Genomic DNA, 27,636 nt, shown 5'->3' with positions numbered 1-27,636 from the left:
CATTTTCATGAAGAAGAATATATATATTCATGATTCCACTTCATCATGACCCTTAAATCTTTCTTATTTCCATTTCTTTACTACTAATTTCTTTCCGGAGAACACAATGACCTCTTATTACCCATCTAATGGCATTGGGCCTCCTCTCTTGGCTTCTATGAAGCCATTTCAGACCTTTCCTACTCCCACAGAACCCTAGTAAAACTCACCTTCGAAGGGGGATTGCATGGTTGGAGGTGCCTTAGTCTTGGTCTCGAGTGGCTTTGAGGAATCTGCAAGGAAAAGGGAGTCCATTCAAGGGCCCTGGCACCTTTGAATGAACAGTTGAATGCCTTAGGGAAAATGGGAAGTAAGTTAGGGCCAGTCAGGTCCTTAATTAATCTGGATGGGAAAACATTTTGTTTTAACTAACTTCTGATTGAAATTTAGCTATTCATTCTCTTGAGAGGGTCTTAGAAGGATTACAAAGAAGGTGGGTGTGGTGATGTCAGTAAAAATGGTAGAGTAATGACCTCCAAATATTCACTTCTTCACAAAAGCAATGAAATAACTGAAAAAAATTCATAACTTTTTTCTTTCAGATTTGGGGAAATTAGCCAAAGATTTGCATCAACCCAAGTAGCATTTATGGAAGAAAAACACCCCAGTCGTGTTAAGAACAGGGAGCTCTGTGGCATTTTAACTTACCCCAACCCTATCACCCTGCCCCAGGCCAGTAGTAGCCTTGAAAATAAACCCCATTCTAGGTGCTGGAGTGGACAGAGCAGATTTAATTCCCAAACAATTGTCATTATTTGACCTGTGTGGTGGTTCCCTGAAAGACCTGACTCAAAAGCTTTATATTTATTGGTCACCCAGTGCTAAAACTGTCCCCAGGGAAGGGATGTATTTATCACACAGCTGCCTGAGGCAAGAGATAATAGTTGAGGTAAACAAGAAACTAGCCAGAAAACTTAAAAGAAAAAAAAGTAATTAGATGTTCATAGAGACTTTGAAAATCTCTGACACATTCCTGGTAATCTAGAAGACCACAGACATGCCTAGGGTTTTGTGCATGCTCAGGAAAGACATGAGAACATCATAAGTTCTTTCCTCTGGCTAACCTTGAGGCTCTGCATTAGCAGGAAGTGAAGGCTACAGCACAGTTATAAACTTCCTGGGTAAGTGTTGAAGACATAGTTCAAAAGGCAACAGAGCCCTGGGAGTTTTAGTGGTTCTAAGTATTTAAGGAGATATCTACCCAATCAGTAGCTGACCACTAAGCTACCAAGCAGAGACTTCAGTGGCAATCCATGACAAAGAATACAAGAGACTACTTAAAATTATCTTAGAAAAGTTACTGAACAAACAAACAGTAACTAGTACAATAAGCAGTGCCAAAAACAAGCCCTGGAGAGAGAAAGGGAGAGTCAGATTTCTAGATTTGCCATATTATATTATTTAAAAAGTCAAATTTTCAACAAAAATATAAGATATACAAAGAAACTAGAAAGTAGAGCCCATAAACATATAAAAAAGCAATGAATACAAACCATCCCTGAGGAAGCAGAGATACTGGACTTACTAGACAAAGATTTTAAATCAACTAAATTTGTTAAAAAAGAAATAAACCAAAGGAAAGATTGTGCAAAAATCTAAAAGAATGAGGACAATTCAAGCCAAATAACGAATATCAATAAAGAGACAGAATTTATAAAACAGGAACCAACTAGAAATACTAGAGTTGAAAAGTACAATAACTGAAAGGATAAAAATCAATAAAGAGAAGAAAAATTCACTAACGGAGATTAAAGCAGGCAGAAGAAGAATCAGTAAACTTGATAACAATTGAAATTAACCAATTAGAGAAACAGAAAGGAAAGTGAATGAAGAAAAATGAGTAGCACCTCAGAGGTCTGTGGGACACCTTCAAGTGTACCAACATACACATAATGGGAGTTGTAGAAGCAGAGGATAGAAAAGGGTAGACAAAATATTTTAAGATATAATGTCAAAAAACTTTCCAATTTGATGGAAAACAATCTGCAAGTACAAGAAGCTCAATGAACTCCAAGTAGGGAAATATTTTTTAAATTCACACCTAGATACATACTCAAAAGCCAAAGCCAAAGAGAGAATTTTGAAAGCAGCAAGAAAGAAGCAACTCATCATGTACAAGAGATTCTCAGTAAGACTAATGGCTAAGACCATAAAATTCCTAGAAGAAAACATAAGCAGAATACTCTTTGACATAAATAATAGCAGTATTATTTTAGATCTGTCTCCTAAAGAAAAGAAAGCAAAAATAAACAAATGGGAACTAATTAAACTTAAAGGCTTTTGCACAGCTAAGGAATCCATCAACAAAACAAAAAGACTGCCTACTGAATGGGAGAAAATATATGCATAATATGAATGATAAAGTGTTAATGCCAAAAATACATAGATAGCTCATGTAACTCAATATCAAAAAATAAAAACAAAAAACCCATTGGCTTAGTTTTGTTTTTATTTCCCTTTCTCTAGGAGGTGGGTCAAAAAGGATTTTGCTGTGATTTTTGTCACAGAGTGTTCTGCCTATGTTTTCCTCTAAGAGTTTGATGGTGTCTGTCCTTACATTTAGGTCTTTAATCCGTTTTGAGTTAATTTTTTTGTATGGTGTTAGGAAGTGTTCTAATTTCAGTCTTTTACATGTAGCTGTCCAGTTTTACCAGCACCACTTATTGAAGAGGCTGTCTTTTCTCTACTGCATATCCTTGCCTCCTTTATCAAAGATAAAGTGACCATATGTGTGTGGGTTTATCTCTGGGCTTTCTTTCCTGTTACATTGATCTATATTTCTGTTTCTGAGCCAGTACCATACTGTCTTGATTACTGTAGCTTTGTAGTATAGTCTGAATTCCGGGAGCCTGATTCCTCCAGACCTGTTTCTCTTTCCCAAGATTGCTTTGGCTATTCAGCGTCTTGTGTGTTTCCATGCAAGTTGTGAAGTTTTTTGTTCTAGTTCTGTGAAAAATGCCATTGGTAATTTGATAGGAATTGCACTGAATGTGTAGATTGCTTTGCGCAGTAGACTAATTTTCACAATGTTGATTCTTCCAATCCAAGAACATGGTATATCTCTCCATCTCCTTGTATCATCTTTAATTTCTTTCATCAGTGTTTTATAATTTTCTGCATACAGGTTTTTTGTTTCCTTTCATAGGTTTGTTCCTAGATATTTTATTCTTTTTGTTACAATGGAAATAAAAACAAAAATAGACAAATGGGACCTAATGAAACTTCAAAGCTTTTGCACAGCAAAGGAAACCATAAACAAGACCAAAAGACAATCCTCAGAATGGGAGAAAATATTTGCAAATGAAGCAACTGACAAAGGATTAATCTCCAAAATTTACAAGCAGCTCATGCAGCTCAATACGAAAAAAATGAACAACCCAATTCAAAAATGGGTGGAAGACCTAAATAGACATTTCTCCAAAGAAAATATACAGATTGCCAACAGACACATGAAGGAATGCTCAACATCATTAATCATTAGAGAAATGCAAGTCAAAGCTACAATGAGATATCACCTCACACCAGTCAGAATAGTCATCATCAAAAAATCTACAAACAATAAATGCTGGAGAGGGTGTGGAGAAAAGCGTACCCTCTTGCACTGTTGGTGGGAATGTAATTTGATATAGGCACTATGGAGAACAGTATGGAGGTTCCTTAAAAACTACAAATAGAACTACCATACAACCCAGCAATCCCACTACTGGGCATGTACGCTGAGAAAACCATAATTCAAAAAGAGTCATGTACCAAAATGTTCATTGCAGCTCTATTTACAATAGCCAGGACATGGAAGCAACCTAAGTGTGCATCAACAGATGAATGGATAAAGAAGATGTGGCACATATATACAATGGAGTATTACTCAGCCATAAAAAGAAACAAAAATGAGTTATTTGTAGTGAGGTGCATGGATGTAGAGACTGTCATACAGAGTGAAGTAAGTCAGAAAGAAAAAGACAAATACCGTATGCTAACACATATATATGGAATTTAAGAAAAAAATGTCATGAAGAACCTAGGGGTAAGACAGGAATAAAGACATAGACCTACTAGAGAATGGACTTGAGGATATGGGGAGGGGGAAGGGTGAACTGTGACAGGGCAAGAGAGAGGCATGGACATATATACGCTAACAAACGTAAGGTAGATAGCTAGTGGGAAGCAGCCGCATGGCACAGGGATATCAGCTTGGTGCTTTGTGACCGCCTGGAGGGGTGGGATAGGGAGGGTGGGAGGGAGGGAGATGCAAGAGGGAAGAGACATGGGAACATATGTATATTTATAACTGATTCACTTTGTTATAAAGCAGAAACCAACACACCATTGTAAAGCAAATATACCCCAATAGAGATGTTAAAAAAGAAAGATACATGCACCCCCATGTTTATTGCAGCATCATTTACAATTGCCAAGACATGGAAAGAACCTAAATGTCCATCAACAGATAAATGGATTAAATAAGACGTGAGAAGAATGGAATGACATAGAAACAAAGTTTTTATATGCTATTGAAATTAAGTTGACATGAATTCCACCTAGATTGTAGTAAATTAAGAATTAATGGTAATCCCCATAGTAACCACCAAGAAAATAACCAAAAATATATATGGAAGAAACAACAGAGGAACTACATAGTACACTATATTATATTTATTTACTACCAAAGACAGAAGTAATGAAGGAATAAAGGAATGAGAAAAGACAATATATATAGCAAGCTGGCAGACATAAACCCTACCTTACCAGCATTTACATTAAATGTAAATAGCTTAAATTCTCAAATTTAGAGACTGGCAGAATGGATAACAAAACACAATTCAACTATAAGCTATGTATATGTATGATTCAAAAGACACAAATAGTTTGTAAGTAAAAGAATGGAAAAAATATGCCATGCAAATAGTAACCAAAATAGAGCTGGAGTAGCTATACTAATATCAAACAAAATAGACTTAAAACCAAAAAGTGTTATTAGAGAAAGAGAATCACATTTTATAATTATAAAAGGATCAATCAATCATAAGACACTACAATTATAAATATATATGCTCTTAACAACAGAGCCCCAAAACACATGAATCAAACAGTGACTGAATTTTTAGGAGAAATAGACAATTAAACAATAATAGCTTGAGATTCGAATACTACACTTTGAAGTTTGGATAGAACAATTAGAAAAAAGATGAACAAGGACATCATAGAACTGAACAATACTGTTAACCAATGGACCTAACAGACAGATACAGAACACTTTACAAAGCAACGGAATACACTTACTTTTCAAGTACGTATGGAACATTATCCAGAATAGACCATATGTTAGGCCATAAAATAAGTCTCAATAAACTTGAAACAATTGTAATAATGCATCACAATAAAATAAAATTAGAAACAAATAACAGAAGGAAATTAGGGAGATTAAAAAATATGTGGAGATTAAATAACATACTTCTAAATAACCAGTGGGTTAAATAAGAAGTCATTAGGAAATTAGAAAATACTTTCAGATGATTGAAGATAAAAACACAGCATACCAAAACTTATTGGATGCAGTGAAAACAGTACTCAGGGTTCAGATGTAAATACCTACATCAGAGAATAAGAAAGGTTTCTGATAATAATTTAATCTTCCACCTTAAAAATAAAATTAAAAATAGAAGAGAAAACTAAACAGAAAACAAAGCAGATGGAAGAAAATAAATATTTAGCAGAGATAAATTAAATAGAAAATAGAAATCGATAGAGAAAATCAACAAAACCAAAATCTGGTTGTTGAAAAAGATCAATGCAATTGGCAAGCCTTTAACAAGACCAACCTACAAAAGAAAGAGAGAGAGAGAGAGAGAGAGAGAGAGAGAGAGAGAGAGAGAGAGAGAGAGAGAGAGAGAGAGAGAGAGAGAGAGAGAAAGAAAGAAAGAAAGAAAGAAAGAAAGAAAGAAAGAAAGAAAGAAGAAAAAAGAAAAAAAGCAGGCTCAAATTATTAAAATCTTTGATGAAAATGGGGACATATCTACTAACTTTGTAGAAGTAAACAGAATGACAAGGGAATACTATGAACAACCATATGACAGTGGATTAACTAAGATATAAACAACAAATTCCTAGAAATGCACAATCTACTGAAAGTGACTAAAGAAGAAATAGAAAATCAGAATAGGCAGAACTTTAACAAGTAAAAAGGTTGGATTGCTAATCAAACAACTTCAGATAAAGCAAAGGCTAGGCCCAGGTGGCTTCTCTGGTGATTTCTATAAAGGTGTTTTTTTTTTTTAATGGCAACTCTTCACTAATTCTTTCAAAAAGTAGGTGTGGTAACACCTTCAAACTCAGTATATGAGACCAGTATTATCATGATACAAAAGCATAGAATGACATCAAAACAAAAGAAAACTAAGAACCAATATCCCTTATGAATATAGATGCAAAACTCCATAACAAAATACTAGCAAACCAAATCCAGCAGCATATTAAAAGGATTGTGCACCATGATTAATTTATCTCAGGGATGCAAGATTGGCTCAATATTTGAAAATGAGTCAAGGTAATGCAGTCTCTTAATAGAATAAGGACTAAAAGAAACACAAAATCATCTCAATAGACACAGAAAATGAACTTGACACAATCCAATTAACTTTTCATTATAAAAACACTCAACAAGCTAGGAAAAAAAGAAGTGGTCTCAAACCAATAAAGGGCATCTACGAAAATAAAGGCATCTATCATCATAATGGTGAAAGAAAGAATATTTTCCTGTAATATCAGAAACAAGTCAATTATTTCCATTCTTTCCATGCTTATTCACCATTGTACTGTAGATACTGGCCAGGAAAATTATGCCAGAATAAGAAATAAAAGGCATCCAAATTGGAAAGAAAGGAATAAAATTATTCCTATTTTCAGATGACAAAATCATATATAGAAAAGCCACAAGAATCCACAAAACAGGAGGGAAGATGGCGGAAGAGTAAGTCGCAGAGATCACCTTCCTCCCCTACAGATACAGCAGAAATACATCTACACGTGGAACAACTTCTACAGAACACCTACTGAATGCTGGCAGAAGACCTCAGACCTCCCAAAAGGGAAGAAAGTCCCCACGTACATGGGTAGGGCAAAAGAAAAAACAGAGACAAAAGGATAGGGATGGGACCTGCACCAGTGGGAGGGAGCCGTGAAGGAGGAAAGGTTTCCACACACTAGAAGCCCCTTCGCGGGCGGAGACTGTGGGTGGCGGAGGGGGGAAGCTTCGGAGCTGTGGAGGAGAGCACAGCAACAGGGGTGCGGAGGGCAAAGCGGAGAGATTTCCGCACAGAGGATCGGTGCCGACCGGCACTCACCAGCCCGAGAGGCTGGTCTGCTCACCCACCGGGATGGGTGGGGCTGGGAGCTGAGGCTTGGGCTTCGGTCAGAGCGCAGGGAGAGGACTGGGGTTGGCAGCGTGAACACAGCCTGCAGGGGGTTAGTGCACCATGGCTAGCCAGGAGGGAGTCCGGGGAAAAGTCTGGACCTGCCGAAGAGGCAAGAGATTTTTTCTTCTCTCTTTGTTTCCTGGTGTTCGCGGAGAGTGGATTAAGAGCACTGCTTAAAGGAGCTCCAGAGACGGGTGTGAGTCACGGATAAAAGTGCGGACCCCAGAGACGGGCATGAGATACTAAGGATGCTGCTGCCGCCACCAAGAAGCCTGTGGGCGAGCACAGGTCACTATCCACACCCCCTTCCGGGGAGCCTGTGCAGCCCACCACTGCCGGGGTCCCGGGATCCAGGGACAAATTCCCAGGGGGAGCACACAGCACGCCTTGGACTGGTGCAGCGTTACGCCGGTCTCTGCCACCGCAGGCTCTCCCCGCACTCCATGACCATCACCCGCCCTGGCCTGAGTGAGCCAGAGCCCCTGAAGCAGCTGCTCCTTTAACCCCGTCCTGTCTGAGTGAAGAACAGACGCCCTCCAGCGACCTACACGCAGAGGAGGGGCCAAATCCAAAGCTGAGCCCCAGGGAGCTGTGAGAACAAAGAAGATAAAGGGAAATCTCTCCCAGAAGCCTCAGAAGCCGTGGATTAAAGCTCCACAATCAACTTGATGTACCCTGCATCTGTGGAATACATGAATAGACAACGAATAATCCTAAATTGAGGAGGTGGACTTGGAGAGCAAGAATTATGATTTTTTCGCCTTTTCCTTTTTCTGTGAGTGTGCATGTGTATGCTTCTGTGTGAGATTTTGTCTGTATAGCTTTGCTTCCACCATTTGTCCCAGGGTTCTATGCATCCGCTTTTTTTTCAAAAATAATTATTTTTTATTTTAATAACTTTATTTTATTTTACTTTATCTTCTTTCTTTCTTCCTTTCTGTCTTTCTATCTTTCCTTCTTACCCTCCTTTAGACAACAAATCATCCCAAACTGAGGAGGTGGACTTTGAGAGCAAGTTTTATGATATTTTCCCCTTTTCCTCTTTTTGTGAGTGTGTATGTGTATGCTTCTGTGTGAGACTTTGTCTGTATAGCTTTGCTTCCACCATTTGTCCTACGGTTCTATCCGTCCGTTTTTTAAAAAATTATTTTTCTTAATAATTATTTTGTATTTTAATAACTTTATTATATTTTATCTTATTTTATTTGATTTTACTTTATTTTCTTTCTTTATTTCTTTTTTTATCCTTCCCTCCTTCCTTTCTTCCTCCCTCCTTTCTTTCTCTCTTTCCTCCTTTCTTTCTACTTCTACTAATTAGTTTTTTCTACTTTTTCTCCCTTTTATTCTGAGCTGCGTGGATGAAAGGCTCTTGGTGCTGCAACCTGGAGTCAGTGCTGTGCCTCTGAGGTGGGAGAGCCAACTTCAGGACACTAGTCCACAAGAGACCACCCAGCTCCACATAATATCAAACAGCGAAAATCTCCCAGACATCCCCATCTCAACACCAGCACACAGCTTCACTCAACAACCAGCAAACTACAGTGCTGGACACCCTATGCCAAACAACTAGCAAGACAGGAACACAATCCCACCCATTAGCAGAGAGGCTGCCTAACATCACAATAAGTGCACAGACACCCCAAAACACCCCACCAGACGTGGACCTACCCAGCAAAAAGAAAAGATCCAGCTTCATCCACCAGAACACAGGCACTAGTCCCCTCCACCAGGAAGCCTACTCAACCCACTGAACCAACCTTAGCCACTGGAGAGAGACACCAATAACAGCGGGAACTATGAACCTGCAGCCTGCAAAGAGGAGACCCCAAACACAGTAAGATAAGCAAAATGAGAAGACAGAGGAAAACACAGCAGATGAAGGAGCAAGATAAAAACCCACCAGAGCTAGCAAATAAAGAGGAAATGGGCGGTCTACCTGAAAAACAATTCAGAATAATGATAGTAAATTTGATCCAAAATCTTGGAAATAGAATAGACAAAATGCAAGAAACATTTAATAAGGACCTAGAAGAACTAAAGATGAAACAAACAATGATGAACAACACAATAAACGAAATAAAAAATACTCTAGATGGGATCAATAGCAGAATAACTGAGGCAGAAGAATGGATAAGTGACCTGGAAGACAAAATAGTGGGAAAAAAATTGTGCAGAGCAGAATAAAGAAAACAGAATGAAAAGACCTAAGGACAGTCTCAGAGACTTCTGGGACAATATTAAACGTACCAACATTCGAATTATATGGGTTCCAGAAGAAGAAGAGGAAAAGAAAGGAACTGAGAAAATATTTGAAGAGATTGTAGTTGAAAACTTCCCTAATATGGGAAAGGAAATAGTTAATCAAGTCCAGGAAGCACAGAGAGTCCCATAAAGGATAAATCCAAGGAGAAATATGTCAAGACACATTTAATCAAACTGTCAAAATTTAAATACAAAGAAAACATATTAAAAGCAGCAAGGGAAAAATAACACAAAAGGGAATCCCCATAAGGTTAACTGCTGATCTTTTAGCAGAAGCTCTGCAAGCCAGAAGGGAGTGGCAGGACATATTTAAAGTGATGAAGGAGAAAAACCTGCAACCAAGATTACTCTACCCAGCAAGGATCTCATTCAGTTTTGATGGAGAAATGAAAGCCTGTACAGACAAGCAAAAGCTGAGAGAGGTCAGCACCACCAAACCAGCTTTAAACCAAATGCTAAAGGAACTTCTCTAGGCAGGAAAAACAAGAGAAGGAAAAGACCTATAATAACAAACCCAAAACAATTAATAAAATGGGAATAGGAACATACATATCTATAATTACCTTAAATATAAAAGGACTAAATGATCCCACCAAAAGACACAGAATGGCTGAATGGATACAGAAACAAGACCCATATATTTGCTGTCTACAAGAGACCCACTTCAGACCTACAGACACATACAGCCTGAAAGTTAGGGGATGGAAAAAGTTATTCCATGCAAATGGAAACCACAAGAAGGCTAGAGTAGCAATTCTCATATAAGACAAAATAGACTTTAAAATAAAGACTATTAGAAGAGAGAAAGAAGGACACTACATACTGATCAAAGGATCGATCCAAGAAGAAGATATAACAATTGTAAATATTTATACGCCCAACATAGGAGCACCTCAATACATCAGGCAAATACTAACAGCCATAAAAGGAGAAATTGACAGTAACACATTCATAGGAAGGGATTTTAACACCCCACTTTCACCAATGGACAGATCATCCAAAATGAAAACAAATAAGGAAACACAAGCTTTAAATGATACTTTAAGCAAGATGGACTTAATTTATATTTATAGGACAGTCCATCCAAAAACAACAGAATACACATTTTTCTCAAGTGCTCATGGACCATTCTTCTGGGTAGATCATATCTTGGGTCACAAATCAAGCCTTGGTATATTTAAGAAAATTGAAATTTTATCAAGTATCTTTTCCAACCACAATGCTATGAGACTAGATATCAATTACAGGAAAAGATCTGTAAAGAATACAAACACATAGAGGCTTAACAATACACTACTTAATAACGAGTGATCACTGAAGAAATCAAAGAGGAAATCAAAAAAATACATAGAAACAAATGACAATGGAGACACGATGACCCAAAACCTACGGGTTGCAGCAAAAGCAGTTCTAAGAGGGAAGTTTATAGCACTACAATCCTACCTTAAGAAACAGGAAACATCTCGAATAAGCAGCCTAACCTTGCACCTAAACCAGTTAGAGAAAGAAGAACAAAAGAACCCCAAAGTTACCAGAAGGAAAGAAAGCATAAAACCAGATCAGAAATAAATGAAAAAGAAATGAAGGAAATGATAACAAAGATCAATAAAACTAAAAGCTGGTTCTTTGAGAAGATAAACAAAATTGATAAACCATTAGCCAGACTCATCATGAAAAAAAGGGAGAAGACTCAATAGAATTAGAAATGAAAAAGGGCAAGTAACAACGGACACTTCACAAATACAAAAGATCATGAGAGATTACTACAAACAACTCTATGCCAATATAATGGACAACCTGGAAGAAATGGACAAATTCTTAGAAATGCACGACCTGCCAAGACTGAATCAGGAAGAAATAGAAAATATGAACAGACCAATCACAAGCACTGAAGTTGAAACTGTGATTAAAAATCTTCCAACAAACAAAAGCCCTGGACCAGATGGCTTCACAGGCGAATCCCATCAAACATTTAGAGAAGAGCTAAGACCTATCCTTCTCAAACTCTTCCAAAATATAGCAGAGGGAGGAACACTCCCAAACTCATTCTACGAGGCCACTGTCACCTTGATACCAAAACCAGAAAAGGATGTCACAAAGAAAGAGAACTAGAGGCCAATATCACTGATGAACATCGATGCACAAATCCTCTACAAAATACTATCAAAGAGAATCCAACAGCACATTGAAAGGATCATACACCATGATCAAGTGGGGTTTATACCAGGAATGCAAGGATTCTTCAATATACGCAAATCAATCAATACGCAAACAATATGGTGTATGTGATACACCACATTAACAAACTGAAGGAGAAAAACCATATGATCATCTCAAGAGATGCAGAGAAAGCTTTTGACAAAATTCAACACCCATTTATGATAAAAACCCTGCAAAATGTAGGCATAGAGTGAACTTTCCTCAACATAATAAAGGCCATATATGACAAACCCACAGCCAACATCGTCCTCGATGGTGAACACCTGAAAGAATTTCCACTAAGATCAGTAACAAGACAAGGTGGTCCACTCTCACCACTCATATTCAATAAAATTTTGGAAGTTTTAGCCACTGCAATCAGAGAAGAAAAAGAAATAAAAGGAATCCACATTGGAAAAGAAGAAGTAAAGCTGTCACTGTTTGTAGATGACATGATACTATACATAGAGAATCCTAAAGATGCTACCAGAAAACTACTAGAGCTAATCAATGAATTTGGTAAAGTAGCAGGATACCAAATTAATGCACAGAAATCGCTGGCATTCCTATGCCAGGAATAGGATGAAAAATGATTTTTCATAACTAATGATGAAAAATCTGAAAGTGAAATCAAGAAAACACTCCCATTTATCACTGCAACAAAAAGAATAAAATACCTAGGAATAAACCTACCTGAGGAGACAAAAGACCTGTATGCAGAAAAGTATAAGACACTGATGAAAGAAATTAAAGATGATACAAATAGATGGAGAGATATACCATGTTCTTGGACTGGAAGAATCAACATTGTGAAAATGACTCTACTACCCAAAGCAATCTACAGATACAATGCAATCCCTATCAAACTACCACTGGCATTTTTCACAGAACTAGAACAAAAAAATTCACAATTTGTATGGAAACACAAAAAACTCCGAATAGCCAAAGCAATCTTGAGAACGAAAAATGGATCTGGAGGAATCAGGCTCCCTGACTTTAGACTATACTAGAAAGCTACAGTAATCAAGACAGTATGGTACTGGCACAAAAACAGAAAGATAGTTCAGTGGAACAGGATAGAAAGCCCAGAGATAAACCCACACACATATGGTCACCTTATCTTTGATAAAGGAGGCAGGAATGTACAGTGGAGAAAGAACAGCCTCTTCAATAAGTGGTTCCGGGAAAACTGAACAAGTACATGTAAAAGTATTAGATTAGATCACTCCCTAACACCATACACAAATATAAACTCAAAATGGATTAAAGAACTAAATGTAAGGCCAGAAACTATCAAACTCTTAGAGGAAAACATAGGCAGAACACTGTATGACATAAATCACAGCAAGATCCATTTTGACCCACCTCCTAGAGAAATGGAAATAAAAACAAAAATAAACAAATGGGACCTAATGAAACTTCAAAGCTTTTGCACAGCAAAGGAAACCTTAAACAAGACCAAAAGACAACCCTCAAAATGGGAGAAAATATTTGCTAATGAAGCAACTGACAAAGGATTAATTTCCAAACTTTATAAGCAGCTCATACAGCTCAATAACAAAAAACAAGCAACCCAATCCAAAAATGGGCAGAAGACCTAAATAGACATTTCTCCAAAGAAGATATACAGACTGTCAACAAAAACATGAACGAATGGTCAACATCATTAATCATTAGAGGAATGCAAATCAAAACTACAATGAAATATCATGTCACACAAGTCAGAATGGCCATCATCAAAATATCTAGAAACAATAAATTCTGGAGAGGGTGTGGAGGAAAGGGAACACTCTTGCACTGCTGGTGGGAATGTGAATTGTTATAGCCACTATGGAGAACAGTATGGATGTTCCTTAAAAAACTACAAATAGAACTACCATATGACCCAGCAATCCCACTACTGAGCACATACCCTGAATAAACCATAATTCAAAAAGAGTCATGTACCAAAATGTTCATTGCAGCTCTATTTACAATAGTCAGGAGATGGAAGCAACCTAAGGGTCCATCATCGGATGAATGGATAAAGAAAATGTGGCACATATATACAATGGAATATTACTCAGCCATAAAATGAAACGAAATTGAGCTATTTGTCATGAGGTGGCTAGACCTAGAGTCTTTCATACAGAGTGAAGTAAGTCCGAACGAGAAAGACAAGTACCGTATGCTAACACATATATATGGAATTTAAGAAAAAATAATATCATGAAGAACCTTGGGGTAAGACAGGAATAAAGACACAGACCAACTAGAGAATGGACTTGAGGATATGGGGAGGGGGAAGGGTAAGCTGTGTCAAAGCGAAAGAGAGGCATGGACATATATACACTACCAAACGTAAGGTAGATAACTAGTGGGAAGCAGCCGCATATCACAGGGAGATCAACTCGGTGCTTTGTGACCGCCTGGAGGGGTGGGATAGGGAGGGTGGGAGGGAGGGAGATGCAAGAGATATGGGAACGTATGTATATGTATAACTGATTCACTTTGTTATAAAGCAGAAACCAACACACCATTGTAAAGCAATTATACTCCAAGAAAGATGTAATATGTATAAATAAATATATAAATAAATAAATAAGTATATATATATATATATATATATATATATATGTAAAGAAATTATGCCTCCTATAAACAAGAAACCAAAGTGGTTATCTAGCGGTCTGGTTTTCAATGTTTTATATAAAAAAAATGAATCCGCAAAACAATGATTAGAGCTAATAAATGAGTTTAGCAAGATTGCAGGATATAAGTTCAATATACAAATATCTGTTGTATTTCTGTATGCTAGCAATGAACAATCCAAAATTAAATTTAAGAAAATAATTTTAGAATAAAAGCCTCCCAAATTGGAATGGAAGAAGTAAAATTTTCACTATTTGAAGATAGACGTGATACTATATAAAGACAAACCTAAAGACCACCAAAAGTCTTTTAAAACTAATAAATGAATTCAGTAAAATAACAGGACACAAAATCAATATACAGAAATTTGTGGCATTTCTACATACTAATAGTGAACTATCAGAAAGACAAATGAAGAAAATAATCCAATTTATAGTTGTATCAAAAATGTAAAATACTTAGGAAAAAATTTAACCAAGATGGTGAAAGACCTGTACACTGAAAACTGTAAGACACTGATGAAAGAAATTGAAGACATAAATAATTGGAGAGATATCCCATTTTTATTGATAGGAAGAAGTAGTATTGCTAAAATGTCTATACTATCCAAAACAATCTACAGATTTGATGCAATCCTTGTCCCAATTCCAATGGCATATTTCCCAGAACTAAAACAAATAATTCTAAAATTTGTGTGGAACCACAAAAAATGCAGAATAACCTAAAACAATCTTGAGGAAGAACAAAGCTGGAGGCATCACAGTCCCTGATTCCAAACTATACTACAAAGCTGTAGTAATCAAAAGAGTATGTTGCTGGCACAAAGACAGACACACAGATCAATGGAACAAAATTGAGAGCCCATAAATAAACTCACACTTATATGGACAATTAATTTATGACAAAGGAGCAAAGATGTGAATAAAGATATCTTGGGTTTTGGAGATTTGGAAGTGATGACTCCAGTTTACAAAGTTATGTTGTGCTAAATAGGGAGAGACAGCCAGTGAAAACTACCGTTTTTAGTAGGTTGGTAGTGGCCATAGGAGAGAGGTGGTGTGGCAGATGAAGAAAACGTTTATTTTTTATTATTTTTAATTTTTTTGCGGAACGCGGGCCTCTCACTGTTGTGGCCTCTCCCATTGCGGAGCACAGGCTCCGGAAGCGCAGGCTCAGCAGCCATGGCTCACAGGCCCAGCCGCTCCGCAGCATGTGGGATCTTCGCGGACCGGGGCACGAACCTGTGTCCCCTGCATCGTCAGGCAGACTCTCAACCACTGTGCCACCAGGGAAGCCCGAAAACATTTTTTAAAATAACATATATATGTATGTTATTTACATATATATGTATATTAGGCTTACATTATACATATATTATACATACATACATACACACACACGTACATACATACATTTTAGGCTTATGTAGAGGATAATGGGTGAAGCAGGGAGTTGGAGTAGTTGAGGTAAAGAGCTGAGGTAGAAGGTTTACTGTGGAGAGAAGAAAGACACATCTTACTCTGAGCCAAGGGAGAATAGGCAGGGAAATGTCAAAGTAGAGAGGGTGGTTGATAGAATTCACATCTGAGGGCAGGGGTCTGGGTCTTCTCAAAGAAGGAGAAGGTGACCTCATCTTCTGGGAGCAGGGCTGGGGACATGAGATAAGGCAGAAAGTATTCTGAATAGCTGTTATAAGGAATGGAACATAGATGAGCAAATTGATTGGCATACAGCATGGGGACAGGCAGTTGATGTCACAGAGCATGAAACTAAAGTGGCATCAATGCATCTCTGCTTTTTCCAGAATTAAGGAACATCACAGAGGGTGAGGGGATGGATGAGGAGCTGAGAGCTATGTAGGACAGAGATGAAACAAGTGACCAGACTCATGGGACCAGGTTGAGGTGCAAAAGAGGCAGGTAGAGGAAGCCAAGAGATAGTAGCTTGGCTTAGAGAACAGGGAAGGGTGTAACTTCTCTGAGCCTCAATTTCCTTATCTGTCAGAGAGCTCAATTGTGAGCACTACCTAACAGCTCTGTGGCCTGTGAACATGGACTAGATAAGGAATAGACAGGCTGATTAGTTGTGAGCAAGATCCTCCCCAGATGGACTAGAAACAAACTCAGAAAGGTGAGAATGTTCAACTTGTCCCTTTATGAAGTACACATTCTTGAACTTTCTGGCCATGTCTTGCTCTCTCTGCTTGACCAGATTATCGACTCTCAGAGAACTGGGCCAGTGTCCATATAATTCTCTCAGAATGAGACTGCCCTTATTCCCACCTAAACTAACAGACCAAATCCTACAGCACACACATCCTCATTACAATTCAATTTTGGGAAACAAATCCTTGCAGGCGAAACAGGAGTCTCAAACCAACATCAGTCTCCTAACCCAAGTGGAAGGAGACAGTTTGTTCACTTTTGTTATACAGAGTTGGCCTCAGAGGATAATAATTTTCAGGTGGCTCTGAGGATAATCTCCTAAAGGCAGTTAGTACTCAACATGTTTTTGGAAATAGAAACCTTATTGAAATAAGTATCTTTCCTTCCAAGGAGATTTCTTGAAAGGTAACAAGACTCATTTGGACATATCACTGCTGAGCTGATCACTTAAATCCCAGCCTACAATCTTTATGTAAACAGTTTGTAGTATTCCCAAATAATTCTTTAATAAATAATCTGACCTTGATTAAGCATAGTCAATCTTCATCGAGACTTCAACCAGAACTTGCATTTGGCTTTAGGAAAAAAGAGCGGGGGGGGGGGGATTTAAAGAAACTATGCAGAGATCTGGGCTTTATTTCATAAAGCAAAACCAAACAAAATCAACCAAAAAAATAACAACAAAAAACACACCAAACAAAGCACAACAAAAAGAAACAAACAAAAAGTATCCCGAAGGGTGCCCAGGAGCTGGTACAGGTTCCACCATGACAGGCAATCAGACATAGTGGAAAGAGCATGAAATCTGAGTACAAATACCGCCTTGAACTTCCAAGCTCTGAGCCCCTGGACAAGTAGGTTTCCCTTCCTGACTTTTAGTTTCCTCTTCTGTAAAATAAGGGTATCTCATGAGTTATTTGTGGGATTCAATGAGAAGACATGTGCCGACTTCTTGTGCATTGTATCTGGCAAATAAATGTACCAGTAAATGTCACTTTTCCCTTTACCATTTTCATCTACTTAACCTACAACATGACAGGCATTGTCTCCACCCCTATTGTCCCCAGTGCAGAATTTTTTCTTTGTGATTGAACAACACAGGACTCCCTTCCCACTGTGCCCCAACTTCTCTTCTCTGGAATAAAGACATATACTGACGTATCTCTGGAACAAGGTAGTCCATTGAAATGCTCACCAGGAAAGAGAATTGCTCACCTTTGACCACAAACTTCACAGTGTCACTGTGCTGCTCAGAGCCTAACCGGCCCTTGGCAGTACAGAAATAGGAGCCTGAGTCTGTCACCACTGCAGGCTTGAAGAGTAAGGTACTCAAGACTCCTACTTTGATGGGTTCTTGGTTGTTAGTCTGTTCCTTGTACCAAACATAACTGATGGGAGGAGAACCCCGAGCCTGGCATTGAAGGCTAATTCTCATTCCCTGGGGTACCATGAAGCCATAGCCACTGCCAGTCGTCACTGTGGGCTTGGAAACAGAAACTGCAAAGGGAAGACAAGAGAGGAGGCTCTGAGAAGTTACAAGGGTATGGGAACACAAGGCTGAGTCATCCCTGCTGAGTCTAGGGGTATGAATATATCTGCAAAGGGAACTAAAAGGGACTCCTGACATGGGGAGGAAAAAGGGAATAGGACAACTTAAATAAAAAGAACTTCTTTTTGGAAGATTAGGTACCATTTTGGATTATCTGGGGATTTGGGTTATCTGGAGTTAAAACAATCAACTGACTAAAAACAACAACAACAACAAACAGGCTTTGTTGTTGTTGTTTTGCTCAAGTAGAGTTTTTGGATTATATGCAGTTTGGGATTACCAGGGGTCAGAACTCTGTAAAATTGTCAAGCCAGTTAAGTTTATCTTGGCTAATCCATGCATTCCTTTTCCCAGAGTTTCTCTGCCAGCATCTATCCACTCTCCAATATCCTGATCAGATATACTCATTTTTATGGATTTTAAGACTCAGAGTCCAAGGAAGCAATCAGGCTATCGATGCAGGAATTTCTGGGACACTTGAAGGGGTAGAGATTTGAAGGCCAGAAAGCCTTCCTAACATTTATTAAATTCTGCCACGAGAGTGATATCACTGAGGATGCTCTGCCTGTCCACTTCCTCTGATTAGCACATATAACTGAAGAGAGACTATGTAAATGTAAACAGAGGTCTCTGGGTTTCTCAGGGTTTTCTAGGATTACAGTCCTCTCTCAGGTTTTTGCTTACCAGTACTTTCCTAACACCCACAGTGACTCACGTTTCTGGACACGGAGTTCAATGATCTTATCTCTCACGACTTGCTTGCCATTAGGGGTCTGCCAAGTGACTTCACATGTGTAGTGGCTCCGGTCATCCATCTCCAGGGTATTCAGTTGGAGGGACACATCTCCTGGAACCTTGTCGTTTACATGCAGGCGGCCCCGGTACTTTGCTTGCTGGATATGGTCTCCAGAAGCGTCACGTAAAAAGATGGTGACTGGGTCTGAGCCACGTTCTACCAGCCACTTTACCAAGACTTGTGTATAGCCTTGCAGAGGACCATAGGTGCAGGGAATATTTACATCCCCTTTCCAAGGCCCTGTCACACTCTCAGGCACTTTCAGGATGGGATGGCCTGAAGAGGGGGAACAGAAGAAGGAAGCAGACACAGATGGCACACCCACCTGGGTGCTAAGATGGCAATGGAAGAGAGGCTTTTGAGAAACACAGCCTTAACTCATAGTTTCAGATTTCCCATGCCCTTTTGTTCTCTGCCAGCCCTCCCATCAATCAGAACCAGTCCTTAGAAGGAAAGCCCTTAAGGTTGTTTAGCTCTTGTGAGTTTCAAGTCCTTTCCCTGTCACTGCCTTGCTGTGAGGTGACCCTGGGTAAGTCACCTTTCACCATGGAGGACCCATTTTCTTTGTATATAATGTAGAGAATCTGAATGGAATGATCTCTAACGATTCTACAAACTCTAACATTCTGTAAATCCATGAAAGATACGTCTTTCAACATTTTGCAAAAGAAGTGTGGAAGCAAATGCTGAGTAGTTGGGTCTGGGCTATTTTACTGTATGTAATTATGTACCTGGAGAAATGTGGTGGCTTCAAGGCTCAGAAAGAAAGGGCTATCTGCCCCACTAATTCCCCATTGCTCCTTCAGAAAGGCTCAGATTGGGTCCTTAGACTAAAGCTCTTTTCTGGAAGGGAGGAAAGAGGCAGACAAAGGACAATTTTGAGGGTGGAAACTTGTGTGAGATGCATTCCTGTTTAACAAAATCTTTAGTTATTGTTAAGTGTTAAACCTGTAATTTGTAAGCTTGACTTTTTTCTTCTGATTTCTATCCTTTCTTTGTTTATTTCCCTATTGGTTTCTCTGAGTTCTCAGCAAAGGTACATTGGAAAATTTCATCCTGAGGAGGAATGGAGATGAAAAGGTCTGGAGGGGAAAAAGTTCTGAGTATAATCCTAGAACTGGCTGTGGTAGGAATGATGGTAGGACCAAAGGGTGATTAATTCTTGGCTTGCTGGGAAAGGAAACTAAGGGGGGAAATTTGTGGGTGTTGAGAGAGCCACCACCTTCCATCAGCAGTTTCCATCCATAAGCTAATATCTTGAGGATTTTGTGTTTTATTTAACTGGGGTCAGGAGTGAGAGATTGTATTTAGATATGTCTTTATATCTCTCTCAGGAGAGGTTGTTTCAAAGTGTAAGCTATTGCTGAATAAAAACTTTTTATATAGCCTAGTATTCCCAGGCTTCAGTCAAGCAGATGGAAGTTGGGGTGGGGGCTAGCTCCCATAATGTATTGCCAAGTACCAGGGCTTCTATCAATGAGGTTACTAAAGTTTAGTCTTTGGCCTGTGCCCTCACCTGGGACTCTAGTACATAACCAGCATATTTTGGCCAAGATAAAAGCCTTGAATAAACAATAATAAATAAACATGTGTCCATGTTGCTAGGTCCACCACATTCTCTCTGGAGAGTTTCAAACTGGGCAGAGAGAAAAACTCAGATCCACAAATGGGAGCACAATACAGGCAGATTTTGGTTTTCCCTAAAAATGAATTTTGTAATTAATCAGAGCTGTCCATGATGGACTAAGCTGTCTAGGGCAAGTTCTGAGCTTTGTTTAGGTCTTGAACAGAATTATTCTTTAAGGTCTCTTCCAATCTTAGATGGTTCAGTGCTAATAGACTTAATGAAAGCATAAATTAAATAATTACATGTTCTAGCTGGTGGTGAGCTTTCACCAGGTAGTGGGTTTCACTGTGCTATTGACAGTTCCTGCCTCCATATGCATGCAGATACAGCTTATCATCGTCATGAGCACACATGCCCATATATATTTTTGCTCACCTGTAAGCACAAGCCCCTTGAAAACCATTTGACCCTTTCAGTTTAATCTTTCTCCAGCCCTCTCAAATATCCTTCTCCAACTCTGAAAAGTATTCTCATACTTCCCTTCCTTCTAGGGCAACAAAACAGCATTTTGCTGTGAGGACAGCTGGAGCAGCCAAAAATGCCTGTCTGTGAATATATATGTTTTCCCTTTGACATAGGGGGACTGCAAGGCCTGTCATGCATTACTCTCTCTGGAAACTTGCTGGAGATTCTCACATAGCTCACTCTGGTCTGTCAAAAATATGGGCAGTCAGTCCCAATTTCCCAGTCTCACTTCTAGAAGTGGGTCAGGCTTCACTTCTCCATCCCAGAATAGGAGAGTGGGGCGTAGTTAGTAACAAGACATCCAAGAATGGCATATTTTCCCCCTTTTACTCTTTTTCTTCCCTTCTCCTTTATTCCTTTCACCCATTATTCCATCTTGCTCCTATTACTCCTCCTTTTTCTTCTTGTTCTGCTCTCCTCTTATTCTTCCTGTTTCATCAGTAGCATGAAGAGACAGTGTATGGTAGGCACAGGGTATCACAAGAAAGAGGACAATGTACCATTCCTCATGTACCCTGACCTCCAAAATGAAGGTAACTTCAATAGCATAGGTTTTTACTTTCCAACTCTTCCTCTGGTGCACAAAGAGCCTAGAGAAACACTGAGTAGGAGCACTGCACCTAGTGAGATCAGGAGGACAGTGAAGGACTGCATGATGTAGTAAGAAGAGTAACACCAATCTAAGTTTAAGGTCTGCCTTACCATATATCTCTCTGTGTGACCTTGGGTAAATTGCTAAGCCTGACTGAGTTTTAGGTCATTATCAGCAAAATAGAGGTAATAGTAAACCTTCCATGGAGTGTTATTATGATGATAAAATGAGCTCATAAGTGTGAAAGCACCTAGCATAGTGGCTGGCATTCAGTAGGTGTGGGATAAATGCTAGTCCTGTCCCATGCCTCAAGAGAAACTTCACATATTTGTATTGATTCTTCTTATCCTAGAAATCCTCAATACGTCTTACCCACGGTGGACAGATTCATTAGATTGGATCATTGTCTGCTTTAATAATGACCTGAAGGAGAAGTTAATACATGAGAAAGTAAGGAGTTTGCCTTTCCATTCTGCTGGGACCTACCAAGTTATGGGTAGGTAATAGGTCATCCCTGGGTTATAAGGAAACCAGAGAGGACACTTTAGCGACAGGACTGGCTTGGCAGCCAATGTGAAATGTTGGCCAAATTAAACAATACTCCTGACTTTCCTGGAAGATTGGGTAGAGGAAAATCTATTTCAGGAAAGTCCCAACTCTTAGGGGGATGCTCTGCCCATTATGGATCTATGCAGACCACCAAATGGTGAGGTACTTGGTACAACAGGGTTTGAAGTATCAGGCAGGAGAGAATTTGGAGACTTCCAGTATGGCATAGCTCAAAGGGCTTTTAGAAACCACTTAGTCACACTCTCTCACGGTACATGTGGACAAGCTGAGGCCCAGAGAGAGAAAGTTGCTTACTCAAAGTCACACAGAGAGCAGGAGCAAAGCTTGGCCTGGAGGCCTAGAATGAAGTCTTTCAGCTCCTACACTGCCTTTTTACTTTTTTAACTGATTAATCCACCAGCCACAACAGAAACCAGCAACCCCTTATCTGGGCCTATTTGACATGGTTTAATGGGTGTTATCCTAGGGCTAGATAATATCCTCCTGACTTCCTGAAAAGTAATTCCCCCATCTGCCAGCTGCTTCCTGAGAAACCTTTCCCAGAACTTCAGAGCTTAGCTCTCCTCCCTCATGGAAGGATTGAATTTCCTGCAAATATTGCATCCCCTCAGAAGAAAGAAAAGGGCTGAGCATGGACTCAAAGGGCTTTGTTGAAAAAAGTTTTGGCTTGAGAAAGAACGCATATTACTGAGGCCCACTCTGGTCCTGGGACCTGGACTTTGAAAATCAAAGTTCTGTGGTCTGTGTGATGATACTAAATCAAGAAAAGGCCTAGTTTGGGGTATGTGGCCCCTTTTATGAGATCCATTATGGGTCCCATCTTGAATTTTCCTTCTCCCATCATTAAACAAAGATGGTGAGATCTTCCAATGACCCTGCACCTCTGTGTTTGGCCTCTCTCCCCCTCTTGGGATGCTTCCTCAAAAGAGGATTAGCTAAGATAATAGGTATTTATAAAATGTTTATAGTTTTTATAAAATGCAAATATTAGGACTTATTTTTATTGTGATTATTTCAACATATGTCTTAGATCTAGAGGCTTTTTAGAAGTTAAGCCACAGTCTTACAGATCTGTCCAGCTGACAGGATCTTCTAAGGCCAGCCAAGCTGATCTAACTATATAGATGGGTTGGGGATACTGAGATGAAGGGAGACAGAAAGCATTATTGGCCATTGAGTTTGTCCACAGTCTCAGGTCTGTGGTGTAAGACCCTCCATGCAAATGGAAGACCTGCTTCCAGGTCTAAAGGACCCTCACAGGCTGTGGAGGGAACATGCACACACACACATACACAAGTGATTTAAATTTAACATTTACAAAATGTTCCTCTGAGCTCCAGTCCTGCCTCTTTAATTCCCAGCTCAAATCAACAGATTTGGAGAAGGTAGAGTGGTGCACTCTAAAACATGTTAGATAGTGAAAATATTGTAGTTGTAGAAAGAACGGTAATTTTTAGGAACATTAACTCTGCTGCTAATGCTCTGTGCCCTGGAGCAAATTATTTTCCTTCTTGGGTGACTTAACTCAGTGTCTCTTTTCTAACTTTGAGGTTCTAGAATTTAATGGGTCACAGAGCCCCAGGACAAGGTGGTTTAATCTGAGTCAGTTATGGAAAGTTGGGTTCTTTCTAACCACACAAAGCGCACCAAGTTAACACTCATCTAGTCTCTCCCTCTAAGGATATGGAATAAACAGGGGTGCATCAAAGAATCTTTTACCCTATCCTGGATTTCACTTAGCTATTATCAGGCTCAGTTTCCTAAAAAGGCTATTTCAATTTTCAGGGGTATAAATGAGGATGGAGTAAGACCCCACAAAATAATGCTACTATGGGATAGTCAATCCTCCTTTGGGGTATGTGTCCAGCATTAAGCCCCCACAAATAGCCCAGACAAACTGGGCTATGTCCACAGGGAAGTGAGATAACCCAGGAAGTGGTAAGAAACCAAGTTCTGTGAAGAACAGTTGAAGGAGCTAAGGCTGTTTAGCTTGGAGAAGAGATGAATCAAAGGGACATGGTTTCTGTCCTCAGGACTCTAAAGAGCTGTCACAGCATAGAGGGAGAAGATATATTATCTGTGTCTCCAAGAAACAGGGCTGGGGTTTTTGGATGGAAGCCACAGGGAATTTGATTTAGTTCAACACAAGGAAGAACTTTCTAACAGTTGAAGCTGCCTTCTTAGATGGTCTGGACAAGTAGTGAATTCTCAGTCACTGCAAGAATGTGAACAAATATTCTGAACACCTGTTCATAACAGTGAAATGTGGATCTAGGTTACTTCTAAGGTCCCATCTAGCTCCTGACAACATTACTTCTTTTGGGGGTTGTATACCTTAACAAGGATCAAAACCTGGTAGCATAGGGGTAAAGGTATAGTGGTAGAATTTAAGATGAAGGGCAACAGATTGGGGAGGGATTTGGGTGGCATTGGGCACATTTTTAATGCCCCTGAGATATGACAGGTACTGGAAAATCATGTGGATGTTTTCCGAGAGAGAATCCTTTCCAATTTCTACCCAAAATTATCTCCTAGCTTCTTCAATAGACTTCAACCTCCTCCCTTCCTTCTGCCAAAAGCTGAGAAAGCCGGGAGCATTGGCTGAGAACACTCACCTAGTCAGCAGGAGTAGGCTTTCCTCAGTAGGCATTCAATCCCGCCTCTCCCCAACCCCCAGCTTTTTGCCTGTGCCAGCAGTGGCAGCCAGGCCCCCTTTTGCTACCTTACCATAGGTGACCACCAGTAGGTGGCGCAGGAGCAGTAGGCCCAGTAAGAGCTCCATCACAGCCAGAACCACTTCTGTCCTTTCTTCCAGCCTCCTGCTGTCAAAAAGACTTGAACTCCTGATGGCTGCCAGTGTCTGTGCCTGCTCACTTCCTTTTCTTCCCTATATCTCTCGCTCGGACTCCCAGTCCCATCTCAAATTCCCCTTCTTTCCCTATTTCAGCACAAGTCACATGAGCACACCCTTCCCTCCCCTGCCTGGGGTTGGAGGTTTAAGTGTGAGTGAAGCAATTCCTCCCCCTGCTAGACTATTGACTTGACTTTCCCTGGAGCCAATAGGGGTTTCTGGTCTTTGATCTCTCAAGCTGTGTTTACTTGTGTTTCCTCAACAAGATGAGGTTGAGGAATGACTTTTGGGATGAGTCTGCTCCCTTCAGTATGGGAGTGTTTTCCTTTCTGGTGGGCCCAAGTAGAAAAGATCAACTTTGCTGGCCTATGCAATATTCAGCAGTCATAGAGTTAACCCCGTCTGTTCAGCGTATGCAAATAAAGAGTGTTGGAGGTGGGTGCCTATGGGCCTCAGAATACAGAAATTAAGTTCATGAAAGACATTTTTATACACCAATGCTTAAATAATTTGTAAGCCCATGAGTAAGATGGTTATGAGGGAATATACCCCCATATCTCATATAGGGAAAGCTCTTTGAATTACTTTCTCCAATAGCTCTGCCTCTTTGGTGGTAAGGGTACACATTAGTTCCCATTACTGCTCACAAGGAATCTATTATTTATTTATTTTGTGGGAAAGTTAAGTCTAGCATCCAATATACTTGCCAATTGACCTGAGTGGTACGCTCTATTAGGTTGATGTTTTCAGTGGCTTTCAATTGATACATACCCCTGATCTGTGAGAGAGTGATATTAAGCCTTATGGGAAGCTTAATTACTTCTTTTCACAGGCCCAAGAGTGACTGTAAGTCCACCAGAAGTCTACCTCCAAGTTTGGCACTGACAACAATCCACTAATATTTGAAAATATAAACACTTCCAAAAGAAAAATACATCCAACAAATTCATACTGAAGTGTGGGTAACATCTGAATTTAGCTTTCTTTTTGATTAGAGGGATAGAGAGAACTTGGTTGGGGAGGCATGAGCTTTAAAGAGAGGGGGAGTGGGACTCCAAAGAGAGACATTATCTCCTCCACATGCTTGTCAAAGCATGTTTACATACAGATGATTTGGAGCTGTTCAAGGGCTAAGAGGAGACTTCAGATTTTCAGGCCCTGCCATTATCACAAGGAATTCTGTCAAGCCCCTCTGCCTCCCAGTTTCAATCCCACTTGTCTGGTTGTCCCTTGATTTTTGGTTACTTCATTCAGTCTACCTCACTGGAACTTCTAGTCATTCATTCCCATAGGGTCCTCACTCAGGGAACTCTGAACTTTGGAGAACTCTCCTATTGTATTTTCCAACCAACACCCTACCACACTACCACCATTCACATACAAACACACACTCACACACACACACACACACACACACACACACTCCTCTTCACCTATACAGTCTTTCCTGATGAAGAGCTGGAAGCCCATGCCCTCTTGGACTGGTGTCAATTTCTGTCTGGCCTGGTGACTGTATTTTTTAACTGCCTCTTGCCTCTTGTTAGGATCTCCTAGATCTGAAGATAAAGAAGTATCCTCGAGAGCATGCACAGCATTTCTCTGGGGAAGACTTCCAGTCCTGCAGTGGGCTCAGTAACTGTTGAGCAAGAAGAACATTGAAGGTGAAATTAGGAAGCCCAGAGACAGGCCGGGCTCTGCATCTATTTCATTCTGAGACTTTAGACAAGTTAAATCTCTCTGCGCCTCAGCTTCCCCAATTGTAACATGAGCACTGTTAGCCTTGATATTTGTATCTTTTCTGATCTTTAAAAATCAAACTATAATATACATACAATAACAAGTATAACAATGACAGCTACTATTTCTTAATCATTTGCTCTTCCAGGCACTGTACTAAGCACTTAGTGCAGATTATTTCATTTGGCATTTACAGTCACTCAGGTAGGTATTGATATTATTGTATTATTGTACTTACTCTTGTGTCTCTTTTATCACTCTATTCCCTCTTATGCTGTTATTCTTTTTCTTTGTAGAAATCACTTGGCATGTTGCATTTTTATTGGTTTATTTGTTTGTTGTCTGTCTTCCACTCTAGAATGTAAACACTATGAAGTCATGTTCACTGCTATATACCCAGTGCCTAGAACAGCGACTAACATATAATAGATACTCAGTAAATATTTTTTGATGAAGGAATTGAATAAATCACCATTTTACAAATGAGACTGAGGCCCAGAATAGTGAAATCACTTACCTGTATAGAGCTACCTAGACAAGATCCAAATTGTTAAGCACAGTGTGAATGTACACCTTGGGTTTGGCTGAGCTGGAAGGAAGCAGTGGTGCAAAAAGGAAATCCACACAAATCCTGCTCAAGAACATGCATACACACAAACCCATAAACCCACAAATATCATATATAAATATAGATACATATGGACACATAGTTATACATATGTGTATATAATGACCATAGGC

General features: G+C 39.5%; 1 protein-coding gene across 2 annotated transcripts in view; it reads right to left on the bottom strand.

The window, feature by feature from the left end:
* Positions 1-25,113, bottom strand: part of VSIG4 (V-set and immunoglobulin domain containing 4) — a 28,932-nt gene extending 3,819 nt beyond the window's left edge. Inside the window, exons 1-4 of one of the 2 annotated variants that reach the window (XM_060001792.1) lie at positions 25,035-25,113; positions 18,973-19,329; positions 17,924-18,205; positions 210-272 (exon numbers count right to left, since the gene is read on the bottom strand). In XM_060001792.1, coding sequence (XP_059857775.1) covers positions 210-272; positions 17,924-18,205; positions 18,973-19,329; positions 25,035-25,089 — 757 coding nt within the window. In that variant the 5' untranslated portion in view covers positions 25,090-25,113. The remainder of the gene's footprint in view (positions 1-209; positions 273-17,923; positions 18,206-18,972; positions 19,330-25,034) is intronic. The other variant, XM_060001793.1, reaches the window with a different exon arrangement.
* Between the last annotated feature and the right edge of the window lie 2,523 nt (positions 25,114-27,636).

The sequence above is a fragment of the Delphinus delphis genome, chromosome X, assembly GCF_949987515.2.
Source record: "Delphinus delphis chromosome X, mDelDel1.2, whole genome shotgun sequence".
NCBI classification, from domain to species: Eukaryota; Metazoa; Chordata; class Mammalia; order Artiodactyla; family Delphinidae; genus Delphinus; species Delphinus delphis.
The sequence above is the reverse complement of the archived record's forward strand: the minus strand, read 5'-3'. Positions and strand labels throughout refer to the sequence as shown.